This window comes from Procambarus clarkii, chromosome 37 (assembly GCF_040958095.1).
Source record: "Procambarus clarkii isolate CNS0578487 chromosome 37, FALCON_Pclarkii_2.0, whole genome shotgun sequence".
NCBI lineage: Eukaryota > Metazoa > Arthropoda > Malacostraca > Decapoda > Cambaridae > Procambarus > Procambarus clarkii.
The window spans coordinates 26,934,954-26,949,328 of NC_091186.1; the positions used below are offsets into that span (position 1 = coordinate 26,934,954).

At 35.9% G+C, this 14,375-nt stretch overlaps 2 protein-coding genes across 7 annotated transcripts in view; one reads left to right on the plus strand and one right to left on the minus strand.

Moving 5' to 3' along the window:
* FIG4 (polyphosphoinositide phosphatase FIG4) overlaps window positions 1-14,375 on the minus strand; it is a 54,469-nt gene that overhangs the window by 27,009 nt on the left and 13,085 nt on the right. The gene's annotated exons all lie outside the window — the stretch shown is intronic.
* LOC123765882 (E3 ubiquitin-protein ligase RNF180) overlaps window positions 1,666-14,375 on the plus strand; it is a 24,525-nt gene continuing 11,815 nt past the window's right edge. For 2 of the 6 annotated variants that reach the window (XR_011230702.1, XM_045754725.2), the window contains exons 1-5: window positions 1,795-1,872; window positions 3,304-3,410; window positions 4,441-4,553; window positions 5,816-5,947; window positions 6,840-7,062. Coding sequence is in view for 5 of the 6 variants with exons in the window: in XM_045754725.2 (XP_045610681.2) it covers window positions 3,305-3,410; window positions 4,441-4,553; window positions 5,816-5,947; window positions 6,840-7,062 (574 nt within the window). In the remaining variant the exon portion in view is untranslated. Of the gene's footprint in view, window positions 1,896-3,303; window positions 3,411-4,429; window positions 4,554-5,815; window positions 5,948-6,839; window positions 7,063-14,375 lie in introns of all 6 variants that reach the window. The other 4 variants (XM_045754724.2, XM_045754727.2, XM_045754726.2 and 1 more) reach the window with 4 other exon arrangements.

A 14,375-nucleotide genomic window follows, 5' to 3' on the forward strand; every position in this document is an offset into this window, starting at 1 on the left:
TTCTGGCAAGCCTGAAAGCTAAGGGCATTTATATTTATATATTTATTTATTTATTTATTTATTTATGTACAAGAAGGTACATTGGGCTTATGAGAGTACATAACATTGATGTTTTACATTCTTGTAATGCCACTAGCACGCATAGTGTTTCGGGTAGATTATAAATATATTTATAATAATAATAATAATAATAATAATTTTTATTTAGGCAAAGGTACATACATAAAGAGATTTTACAAAGTTTGTTGGCTTTATAGATAAGAGCTAGTACATACAATGCCTAAAGCCACTATTACGCAAAGCGTTTCGGGCAGGAAAAAACACTACTGACTAAAGCTTAAAACTAATGGGTAAAAAGAAAAAAATGCGTTGAGTACAAATAAAAATAGAGGTAAAAGAGGGGGGAACATTGTTGAAAAACAGCACAAATACAATTACAAATTATTACAGAAAATTACATTAAAACAGCGTTGATTTGAAAAACAAAAAAAAAACAAAAAACATACATGGGTTGACAATAGAGAGGTAAGGTAGGTTACAGGGAATTTATTAGGTATAGCTTCGTTTTTAACTTAAACTGGTTGAGAGAGGTACTGTCTTTAACATGGTTGGGAAGGTCATTCCACATTCTGGGCCCCTTGATTTGTAGAGCATTTCTGGTTTGATTAAGTCGTACTCTAGGAATATCAAAACTATTTATTTCTGGTGTGGTGCTCATGGGTTCTGTTACAACCTTCTATGAAGCTTTTGAGATCAGGATTGGCATTATATTTATAATTCAGTGTTCGTGTATCCTATGTTTGTATGTATTTTTGCCTAAATAAATATATTATTATTATTATTATTATTATTATTATTATTATTATTATTATTATTATTATTATTATTATTATTATTATTAACCATGTTCACTACAAACTACATTCATCACTGTAACTATCTTCACTACACATATATAGCTGATCATTGAAACGTTCAAAATTCTGAACAATTTGGAGGATGTTGATCCGGACAACTTCTCCAAAAGGTCAGATGTAACACAAAGAAGGAGCGACGGTTTCAAGCTCAACAAGGCACACTGTAGGACTGATAACATGAGATGCTTTTTCACCCACAGGGTTATTAACCCATGGAACCGCCTACCCGCCCAAGCTGTAAATGCTAAAACTCTGCTGAGCTTGTCCAGCTTTAAAAAATTATCAGGACTAATGGGGAAGGCCTCTGAGAAGCTGCCGGCTTCCTGTCCTCGTCGAGGGCACTAAAGGTGTTAGTGGCCCTCAGGTAAATGTAACGTGCCGCTACCCTAATCTATATGGAGGATTACAGAGCGAAGATCAGAAACTATATAGCTTTAAGTTCTTCTAATATCTCGGTCTCGCAGGATGGGGATATCAGGCTAATTCTCGACTTACACTCGAGAATTCCGGGTCGAATCCCAGGCGGGACAAATTGTTGGGCGCATTTCCTAGTACCTAATGCACCTGTTCACCCAGCAGCTGAGCTAGTCAGCTTGTTATAGGCTGGCTGCCTGTCCTCCGACACAATAAATTAATTTATATTATAATTTTATGCGTTAACTTATATTATTAGACAAGTTTACCCTTCAAATTAAAAAGTTTTGATGTTTTCTATATCAAGTAGTTAGTATTTCACTCACTAGATGACGTTAGGTTAGCTAGCATGTGGAGGCGTCATCAGGTATCATGATAAACTGTGTATGTTAAGGAAATGTTTCGTGTCTGACTGGTCACTACTGGCTGGGTGTTGTTATTATGGTGACGTGATCGTCCGTCTGGGAGGTCAGTCTCTGGGTTAAGCAACAACAATCCAACAATTACACCCATTATTCTTGTTACATGTAACAACACAAATGTTAGCTATTTGTTTGTTTCCGGGTGCGCTTCTTTCACAGTTACAAGTTCAATTGCTTAAGAGTTGAAGGCGCAACAAATTGTTTTATTTAGAAAAAGAACTTTACAAATAATTCCTGTTGTTGGGGACGTTTTCCTAGACTTGTATGGAGGTTTGCCCCAAGGTGGAGCTGACCTTCTCGAGGATGCAACCCACAACAGTTGTCTTACTTAGGGTACCTATGTCCTATAAGGGGACCCTAAAGCCAAGGGGAATGGCATTTAATCCCCAATGGTCCAAGTAACTTGGCACCATACTTTTACCTGAATATAATTTTCGAGGCCACTAATAGTAGTGGCCTCGATGGGCACAAGAAGATGGCAGCTTGTCAAAGGTTTCCTCCCCATTTGTCCTGATGATTTTTTCTAGATCGATTTTAAAGTTCAACAGTTTTGGCATTTACAGCTTCTGTACGATACACTACGATCCTAAGTTTTGTACTAAATGTAGTGCAGTATTACTTTTTTTTTTATCTATGTACCATGAATGTGACTAACTTTCCCAAGTCTCTGATAGCTGGTAACTTTATCCTATAAAAGAGGCATAGCAAGTTAGGAGTAAGAGATTGATCCCTATTGTAAGATAATATTACCTCTGTTCTGTGGCATGGCAAAATTCGGTAATCGATGACAAAACGGCACGCAAGAAGATGAAGACTTATGACATTTCAGTCTGTCCTGGACCATTATTGATTGTGACGATCAACTTGATAATGGATCAGGACGGACTGAAATGTCGTCGTCTCCATCTTCTAGCGGTGTGGTTTGGTTATTATATCTTCAGCCGCATTGTTGTGACTCATCATTTGCATTTTTAGTAATTCTTCAAATATATTGAATTTAGCAAAAAAATTTGTTGGTATGGACTCTTGATCTTTCTTAGATGGGCTGGCAGTGACACCACATGGTCCTCTCAAAACACATTTGTGTCGACACATTGGCACAGTCGTGGCTTTTACACACTAATTCTCATAGATCCGAACACGTGTTATAATAAAAAACATTTATTGAACTTTAATGTGTACCTTTTACAAGAATTCATTCTAGCAAGGTTGCACTACCACATTTGTAATTTGCAGTAAAGGTGGAGGAGGAGGAGGGGGAAGGGGGCAGATCTTGGGTGGCATGGGCAACTACCTGTATTTTCTTCTTCCTACACTCTCCCTCTCCTCTCCTCCCCTTCTCCCCCCTCCCCTCTCACTACTCTCCCTCTCTTTCCCTCTTTCCCTTTATTTCCCTCCCTCTCTCCTGCCCCCATTCCTTTCTACCCTCCTCTTCCCCCTACCTTTCCCCTTTGTCCCTCTCCTCTCCCCACACCTTCCCCTCTCCCCATCCTCCATGTAGCCCTCCAGGTCTACCTATAATTTCTGTACTCTTAATGTTTATTCAACAGCATGGTTGAGAAAGAACGAGTGCAATGCAGGAAGTGCCGCAAAGTGCTCCTCTTTAAGGATGAATTTTGTCTTCTTGATGCCCATAGCCAGGAGTACCATGATACTGGTTAGTTTCACTCATTTTCTCATCATTTCATAACTTATATGAATATGATTTATTAAGGATCAAATACAGTATATGTATGTCAGTTTAAAAGTACTTAGTGCAATAATTTGAAGAGGTAACAAGAAGTTTGCCCCATTTCCTTTTAAATTTTGATAGCTAGCTGCACATTTCTGGTCGCTGTTGAGGAATTTAGGCTAAATTGTTTGGGTTAAGGTCAGACTTGAGTTGTTAAGTTATTTAGTTTTAGATTAGATGTGAATTGGAAAGGGAATGATTTGTCATATAATTGTGAAGAATGCTAGCAATTTTATGAATTGGCATTATCAGACATTAGTAAGAGCATAGAATTTGTTTACAATAATACAGCAGTTAGGTATAATATTCTGAGATGCAGTCTCATCTTGCATGCTTTATTTGTTACGATCATTGGACTGGAACCCATGGTCTGTGGTGCCCAGCATGTGCCCAGAACTGAAGACCTCGTATCACCAGCTGGAAGGAACAGAACACAGACTCAAAGACTTGTGACACCCTGCTGGGAAGGCAAAGGGGGCAGAACTCTCTAGGGCCTCCAAAATCTCAGTGAGCCAAAAAAAGGAAAAAGTGGCTCAAGTGCCTGAGGATCAGTGACGTTACTTTAATTTACTTTAATATTTAATATTCCACAATATTGTGTGAAATGTTCTGTGTAAAATATCAAGGTTGCCTAAAACAGTGTTTCTTCTAATGACCATGGACTTTTATCTGGCTGCCACAGTATGCTAGTTGCACTGAATCAATACAAGTTTTATGTTGGATGCCAGTTGTTATTTTGGGCACAACTGACAACCCGCAGGTCACAATATTTACCCCTAGGCTTATACAAATATATTTTTGAATGTTAGATAGTTTCTATTTCCAAGTTTTCGTATAGATTTTGATGCCTTAGCACTGTATTCACAACTTACTGACTTGCTGTAGAGTACAGTATATTACTTGCTATTTAACATTAAAGATTAATATATGCTTGATACATTTAGAACATTTTCAGTGGGAAATATGAGTGGGGAGTCTGGAAGCTGTTGCCCATCAGTGATGGAACACAACTGCCTGTATTTATCAGAGGAATCTTTCCCAGCCTTCATATTGACAGCTGTAAACGAAGTAAGTTTTGTATTTTGGAAATCATGGCAGGTTAAGATTAATTATGAGCTGCTTATTTTCTTCTTTTATTTCTTAGACAATATAATACGCTACATAATTGAATTGTACTGTAAAGAATTAAAAACCCTAACATTGAATTTTTTTCTTGCAAAAGTTCTCACATTTTATGGTTAACAAATAGGTAAAATGGATCTATAGGCACAATCAGAAAATGTTGTATGAACATCAGAATTCTAAGGATGTTATATCCTCTCCGCAAGTACTGTATAAGAAATATATAACCTCCACTTTCGTTTCGGCAATATCTTGAGATGATTTCGGGGCTTTAGTGTCCCCGCGGCCCGGTCCTCGACCAGGACCTCAAGAAAAAAATTGACTACTACCTACAAGAGGGGCCATGCCAATTGGGTTATAGTGGATGTGAGAGTCTGCAGGCCACTCCAGGCAGCAGTCTGTTGGATTCTCACATACCAAGCCTGGCCACAGGTTTGGCTTGAGGATTAAATCCAGATGCAAACCACACACATGACATCACACAACTGCCTGTGGGTGTCAGATGACATTATGGCCATGTAATTCACCTAATTCAAATTACATCCTGTTGGATATAAATACTGTAGTGAGATGTACTTAGGATTTAGTGTTGAGGTGCCAAGTTTGTCACATCTTAACAATGATAAAACTCTGTATGCATCAGTCAATCTCGGTACTGTACCAAAATAACCAATGCAGCTACATATTCATATCTGATACCATATTCATACATGTAAGTTGGAACTCATTGTTGGTCAACCCTCAGCATAATGTTGGCTGAAGGAGTCTATTTTCAGGCAATGCACAACATAACAGCTATTACAAAATTTAAAATTAGTTATTTCTTAATTACTTTCTAATATCCAGAAAATAATAAGAATCTTGTTTCATGATGTGTAATATTAGTACTACTGTTCATTAATTAATCTTTAATTATAACATTTATATGCTTTTTTGTATTAAAGATTGACTTGGCAGCTGATGAACAGCATTTCTATATTAAAACCTTCTTATTTAATATTCTTATGCATTTTCATCAATCATTGAACTTTATAGTGATGTAATCCAAAATACAGTATTAATTACAAAGCTTGAATGGTTAAGCATCCCAGATGCGACCTTGGCTGGTTATAAGAGGAAATGTTATTAGTTAAAGTAATAATTCTTTAATATAACTTGGGTGGTGTTTGTAATGTACAGTATTAATACAATGGATGAAATTCCTGCAGAGTTCTTGGACTAAGGGGAAAATAAACTGCCCAAGTTGTCAGGCTCGTCTTGGATCATTCAACTTTGTGTCTGGCAGTCAGTGTGCCTGTGGCTCTCATGTTCTCCCACAGGTTCATATACTTAGATCTAAGGTATGTTAATGAATGGCATTGCATCCATATGTTATTCCTTAAAATGGTACAAATTGTTGCCCTGGATAATTTGCTTAGTTCTATGTCCCCTTGTTCATGCACCACTCATTTAAAAAAAAAAAAAAAAAGTCCTTGTTATTTCCTGTCAATTCCCTTGAGAATTTGTGTTGTAATCATATCTTCCCTACCACTTTCATCTTTTAGTGATTATTATAGTTTTCCCAAGTCATTCCACTAGGAAGGGGTGGGAAATTTTATCAACAATCTCTAACTTTTTCTCCCAGGAGTATTTGGGTACTTGGTTATAAATTAATTAATTAGATCATTTTACGTCGAAAACTAATTGAGCAAGACTTCAGATAAGCTGTGGGAGGGAGATCACTCAGCCTGCTAATGGGGGGGGGGGTTCAAAAGTCATCAGCTCTTGTACCTACATTTGTTAATACTGAACCTCTGCACACTGCACACTCAATTTACATGACAACCAGCTGGTGTACAAGAACTAAGTTAATTCTGGAAAATATTTTTGAGTTAATATTGTTCAAATGTGTTCCCTGATGACAGGAAATAATAATAAAAAATACAGTAGCTTACTTTAGGTAAGGTGGTGAGAATAACTCGCAATGATGTCACAATTCATGAGTGTTCATGGAGCAGACACTCCCGAGAAGTTTACCCGGGCCAGACATGTGGTGGGAATTGCCACGAATATATTGATACTATATATTGACACCATACAATTAAAAAAATGTATGGGTTTTTATTTCATAGGTATGTGGAATGCTAGTTTGTTTATAGTGGGACAAATATTGCCTTGAAGGAATATGCAAAGTTTCACTAGAATTTATTCAAAGGATTTGTGTTTTGATGTTCTAAATTTTTTTCCTTACAGGTCGATTGGATGAAAATAGGTGAAGCATTGCCTCGTCCTGTGTCATTTCCTGATCGTGCTGTTGCTCTATCTTCTGTCACATTACCCTTTGAGGTGAACTCATCCATGTGTACTTACGAAGATGCTGCCAGTGTTGAAGCTGTTGCTACCCGTCCTTCTGGAGAAAACATCAACAGTGGTTGCTCTCCAGCTCAGCAAACTGCCTTGAAAACAAACTTTAATGGTACTTAAATAAATTTTCTATATTCTTTTATGGCAATTTATTAAAACCATTTTGCTAACAGGGAATTTTGGACTTGAACCAGCTGAAAGAAAAAAGCTTAATCTTTTCCTATTTCCACTAATTGGAAATAGGAAACTATCAAACTAATTTATTTTAACTATCAACTTCACTAAATTAAAAAGCAATATTTATGGTAAAATACTACAGTCAGCCTTAAACCTGTGTGGTTCTAGAAAACTTTGTGCAGCAAAATTTAACAATGAAGTCAACTGTATATAAGACAACTAAGGATGCTTTCTAAAAACATCCAAAATTTCTTTTTTTTTTCCAAGCTTCCCTCAATAAAATACTGAACCGAACATTGTTACTAAATGCTTCCAATACTGTCCGAGCACAAAAACTACATAATGAAGTGCAGGGCGTTTGGAGGGTGCAGGGAAGTATCAATGTAAGTGAAGTGCACGGAAAACAAGATAATTAAGAGAAGTCACAAGGCCAGTGCATAGCATTTGGCATCACTGAAGAAAAAAGTTGTTCAAACTACATGCATCAAATTGTGTTCCATTAAATCTCTCCTTGTGCATTAAAAATTTGTGTACATTCAATTCCAAATTGTATCGCTGCAAATTCATGCAATTCAAGGGATGACATAGCAGCATACCGATTTTTTCTGTAATGAAATAAAATATTTATGTTTTAAAGCTGCATGTATCTACAGTACAGGTATTTTATTGTACCAAAAAATATTTATAAACCTCGTCTAAAGTATGTTGAAGTATTTATAAAGACTTCAACTCTTTCAGTGTCCATAAATCACGTATAAACAAAATTATAGTACACTATCGCAACTTCATAAACATTTTCAGAATAAAATTTTTGTAATTTTCCACCGACCTAAACTTACTTGTAACGGTATTTTAATATAAGTGCACCAATATAAATAAATAAATAAATAAATAAATAAATAAATATATATTTATATATATATATATATATATTTTATATATATATATATATATATATATATATATATATATTGGTGTATACTGGCAGCAGGTTTTCTTTCAAACATGTTTCATTGAATATGACCGCATATTCTGTATTTATTATTTTCTGGTTTAGGGCTTCTATCCCTCTAACTATTTTCTTAGCATCAGGGCTTAATTGGAATAGGAGTTCTCCAAAACTCATTTTCGTACTTTTAAGGTGAAGAAAAGAAGTGATTTACTATAGAGTGTATTACACTTATTTGTATAATTTGCACGACGTTTCGAACCTCCATGGTTCATTCTCAAGTGAACAGATCTTACAATACTAGTTGATTTTATACCCGCATTAGGTCAGGTGATAATACAATGAAGGTGAAAAACATGGGGGGATACATAAGGGATAACCATAGGGGCTGCAGAAGGCTTATTGGCCCATACGAGGCATCTCCTATCTAAACACAAAGATTAATCCAGTGTAATTGGCCTGTTATGTTGGACATTGTCTTCTGTGTTGGCATCGATATGTTCTTGTCTTGTCCTTACTCTCATGGTGGGTAGAGTAAATAGTTCCGTGATTTGGGTGTTCATGGTAGGTCGCTCTATTCTTATGTGAATTGCCTCAAGAATTTGTAATCTTCTTGAATCTTGGGTTTTGTCTATTATGCAAGTATTCTTGTTCAACATTTCTCTTGTTAGAGTAATGTCATGGGCTTGTCTCATGTGATTCCTAGGGGCACCAGATTGAAGATGGCATGTCAGACGCCTCGTCAGCTTGGTCGACGTCATACCTATGTACTTACATTGAAGGTTACATCCTTCGTGGGGGCAAGTGTACATGTATACAATGCTTGACTGCTGTAGAGGGTTCTCCGTCGGCTTCGGGCTGTTTTTGATTAGGAGTTCGGAAGTCTTCTTGGTTTTGTAGAATATTATCAGGTTTATGTTTTGGTTAGGAGTAGTGCTTTTTACTCCTTTACGGATTATTTCTTTCATTATTCTTTCCACTTTTATATGTTCACTGTGCATGGTTGATTTGTAATATAATTTTATTGGGGGTGTTGTGGTTTCTGTTCTAGGTTCTGAACCTAGAACAGAACCTAGAACAGAAACCACAACACCCCCAATAAAATTATATTACAAATCAACCATGCACAGTGAACATATAAAAGAGGAAAGAATAATGAAAGAAATAATCCGTAAAGGAGTAAAAAGCACTACTCCTAACCAAAACATAAACCTGATAATATTCTACAGAACCAAGAAGACTTCCGAACTCCTTATCAAAAACAGCCCGAAGCCGACGGAGAACCCTCTACAGCAGTCAAGCGTTGTATACATGTACACTTGCCCCCACGAAGGATGTAACCTTCAATGTAAGTACATAGGTATGACGTCGACCAAGCTGACGAGGCGTCTGACATGCCATCTTCAATCTGGTGCCCCTAGGAATCACATGAGACAAGCCCATGACATTACTCTAACAAGAGAAATGTTGAACAAGAATACTTGCATAATAGACAAAACCCAAGATTCAAGAAGATTACAAATTCTTGAGGCAATTCACATAAGAATAGAGCGACCTACCATGAACACCCAAATCACGGAACTATTTACTCTACCCACCATGAGAGTAAGGACAAGACAAGAACATATCGATGCCAACACAGAAGACAATGTCCAACATAACAGGCCAATTACACTGGATTAATCTTTGTGTTTAGATAGGAGATGCCTCGTATGGGCCAATAAGCCTTCTGCAGCCCCTATGTTTATCCCTTATGTATCCCCCCATGTTTTTCACCTTCATTGTATTATCACCTGACCTAATGCGGGTATAAAATCAACTAGTATTGTAAGATCTGTTCACTTGAGAATGAACCATGGAGGTTCGAAACGTCGTGCAAATTATACAAATAAGTGTAATACACTCTATAGTAAATCACTTCTTTTCTTCACCTTAAAAGTACGAAAATGAGTTTTGGAGAACTCCTATTCCAATTAAGCCCTGATGCTAAGAAAATAGTTAGAGGGATAGAAGCCCTAAACCAGAAAATAATAAATACAGAATATGCGGTCATATTCAATGAAACATATATATATATATATATATATATATATATATATATATATATATGTCGTACCTAGTAGCCAGAACGCACTTCTCAGCCTACTATGCAAGGCCCGATTTGCCTAATAAGCCAAGTTTTCAAGAATTAATATTTTTCGGCAACCTAACCTACCTAACCTAACCTAACCTAACTTTTTCGGCTACCTAACCTAACCTATCAAGATAGGTTAGGTTAGGTTAGGTAGGGTTGGTTAGATTCGGTCATATATCTACGTTAATTTTAACTCCAATAAAAAAAAATTTACCTCATACATAATGAAATGGATAGGTTTATCATTTCATAAGAAAAAAAATTGAGAAAATATAATAATTCATGAAAACTTGGCTTATTAGGCAAATCGGGCCTTGCATAGTAGGCTGATAAGTGCGTTCTGGCTACTAGGTACGACATATATATATATTAAATATGACCGAAAAAGTAAAATTAATAATTCTAACACGAATTTTCTCAATCTTTCGTACGTTTCTTTTCACTGTTGGTGGTAATTAAAAAATCAATTCTCCAAAATTCATTTTTATTTCTAGTCTGACGCGACACGAGCGCGTTTCGTAAAACTTATTACATTTTCAAAAACTTTAGTTTACACATACACAACTGAATAGAACTTATACATCTTCGATTTGTTTATATCTACATTTGAGTGAGGTGGTATTAATAGGGTATTAAATTCCTAAACACAAGACAGAACACGAAACAATGGGTATTGAATGGAAGTGATTGTAGAAAGCCTGTTGGTCCATATTTCTTGATGCAAGAAGTCAACACCAGCAATCAACAGCCAATTAATGCACAACTATATTCTACCCACCTCAAGACTCCGCTCCAATATAGAAGCATCAAGAAATATGGACCAATAGGCTTTCTACAATCACTTCCATTCAATACCCATTGTTTCGTGTTCTGTCTTGTGTTTAGGAATTTAATACCCTATTAATACCACCTCACCCCATCCACCTCACTCAAATGTAGATATAAACAAATCGAAGATGTGTAAGTTCTATTCAGTTGTGTATGTGTAAACTAAAGTCTTTGAAAATGTAATAAGTTTTACGAAACGCGCTCAAGTGTCGCGTCAGACTAGAAATAAAAATGAATTTTGGAGAATTTATTTTTGAATTACCACCAACAGTGAAAAGAAACGTACGAAAGATCGAGAAAATTCGTGTTAGAATTATTAATCTTACTTTTTCGGCCATATTTAATAATATATGTCTACAGGAAAGACTGCTACCAAAATAAATAAATAAATAAATATATATTATATATATATATATATATACATATATATATATATTATATATATATATATATATATATATATATATATATATATATATATATATATATATATTAGTATATTTTGGTAGCAGTCTTTCCTGTAGACATATATTATTAAATATGACCGAAAAAGTAAGATTAATAATTCTAACACGAATTTTCTCAATCTTTCGTACATTACGCTTCACTGCTGGAGGTAAATCAAAAATCACTTCTCCAAAATTCATTTTTATTTCTAGTCTGACGCGACACGGGCGCGTTTCGTAAAACTTATTACATTTTCAAAGACTTCACAAATACACAACTGATTAGAACTTGCGTTTCCCTGATTTTATATCTACATTTGAGTGAGGTGGGAAGGGTGATGTGGCATTAACACAAGACAGAACACTAGGGGATATTAATAGGGTATTAAAAGTATCAACACAAGACAGAACAGAAACAATGGGTATTGAATAGAAGTGTTTGTAGAAAGCCTATTGGTCCATATTTCTTGATGCTTCTATATTGGAGCGGGGTCTTGAGGTGGGTAGAATATAGTTGTGCAATAATTGGCTGTTGATTGCTGGTGTTGACTTCTTGATGTGTAGTGCCTCGCAAACGTCAAGCCGCCTGCTATCGCTGTATCTATCGATGATTTCTGTGTTGTTTACTAGGATTTCTCTGGCGATGGTTTGGTTATGGGAAGAGATTATATGTTCCTTAATGGAGCCCTGTTGCTTATGCATCGTTAAACGCCTAGAAAGAGATGTTGTTGTCTTGCCTATATACTGGGTTTTTTGGAGCTTACCTTTTTTTTGTTTTTTTTTGGAGCTTTGGAGAAAATTCGTGTTAGACTTATTAATCTTACTTTTTCGGTCATATTTAATAATATATATATATATATATATATATATATATATATATATATATATATATATATATATATATATATATATATATATATATATATATATATATATATATATATATGTGTGTGTGTGTGTGTGTGTAGAAAAATTAATTTTTGTTATTATTATAAAGTATCTTCTGCTGCCAAATTACATCAAGACTTTACAGTTACCGAGGGTAAACTCTTTTTAACCACACACGATTCATTAATGGGGTGGAGAGCCAATTTCTATATCCATATAGTACTGTACAGTCATCCAAGATTCTGGAAAATGAAAATCCAGATAATGGGGTCCACCATATATGAATAATAGGTATCAGTTTCTAAATCACTTTCATGAAATAGGCAAGAATTAAATTGCTGGCAATTATTGTAGAATTACATTACTCTCAGATTCTCTCATGTGCCACTCATGTTGTTAAATGACAAAAATGAACCAAATCTATTTGTAAAGCAACAAAACTTGGAACTATCGTGATCATTCGAGGCATCAGATATACAACATTTCCAAACTATTATTTCTGGTCACTGCATTGGAAGGATTAATCAGGCTGTGCGTAAAACAATTGTCACTATCCTGGATGTTAGTGCAGATGATGAGTCACAATAACGTGGCTGAAGTATGTTGACCAGACCACACACTAGAAGTTGAAGAGACGATGACGTTTCAGTCCGTCCTGGACCATTCTCAAGTCGATTGTGGTCCATTCTCAAGTCCGTCTCAAGTCCATTCCCAAGTCGCAATCGACTTGAGAATGCTCCAGGACGGACCGAAACGTCGTCGTCCCTTCACTTTCTAGTGTGTGGTCTGCTCAACTGGATGTTAATGACAACTATGTGTTTCTTTCTATAGGAATACAAGTGAGTCATTGATTAATGGTTTCAGATGCAAGTATTATACTGTATCTGTATTAAACTATTAATTCGTACATTGTTAATCAGATTTTAATAATTATAAGTTATAATTTTCAGCAAGTATGTAATACTGTACCCTGTATTGTACCTATCATGCAGAATTTATAGGCTATCTGTAGGGAAATCATAGCAATCAATCTCCGGAGCATAAAATGTTTTAACTGAAATTAGGGGTATCATGGATTTGGGAGGTAACAACTTAAACAATATTAGAGCATGATACTCATGAAGACATCGCTATCCAATAGTCATATCAACAGCACACACTGTAGCATCATGCAGATTAAGCTTCATAATAGTACAACTAGACATCTAAAGCAGCAGCCCCATAACATCATACAGCTGCTTTAGGCGTAAAATGTTTCTTGCGGGTTGTCATAGAAATGTCCAACATTTACTCGACATCTTTCATGGTACTACGGACTCTGCCAAGAATGCCTCTCATACCCACTTCTCCACTCTAGAATAATCCTATTTCCATAATTTGTCTTTACTTAGTTATCATATGTTGTGTTTTTTATGCATCGTAACTTGGAGTAAAAGGGATATACTGTCTAGTACATAAACTTCACTCCTAATTGAACATATTACCAGTAATTTGCCCAGGCCCCATCCAATGACTCTTAAATTCTGTTGCAAATAACGTTTACTAAATTTCATTAATTTTTTACAACAATTAATGTATTTTGCCTTTTATCCATCATAAATAATACACATCTTCCTGACTTAACACACACATTACAAAAAAATAAGAAAACCTGAATATAAATATAAATAAAAACGGTGTTGCATGGTCAATAAGCCAGTGTTGAATGTAATGAAATGCCTCTTTCCGGTGGATCTCTCGGTAACTCCCCTAGCTGCCTACCTGGCTAGCTGACATTCTTAAGAGCTGCACCAGGTTTCATCAATTCATGAGTGCTTGCTGGGGACCAAAACCAGAATCTGGCCCCATCAATAGAGGCAGGGAAGTTGGGGGATCCAGGATCATGCACAGTAACCAAGAGAAAAATCACCGGAAAAGTAGAGCACACCAAAACAAACAACTGCATAATAGCAGTGGCAATACTGGGCTGAAGTAAGCAATCGTTACATGGTTTGTTAGTTATT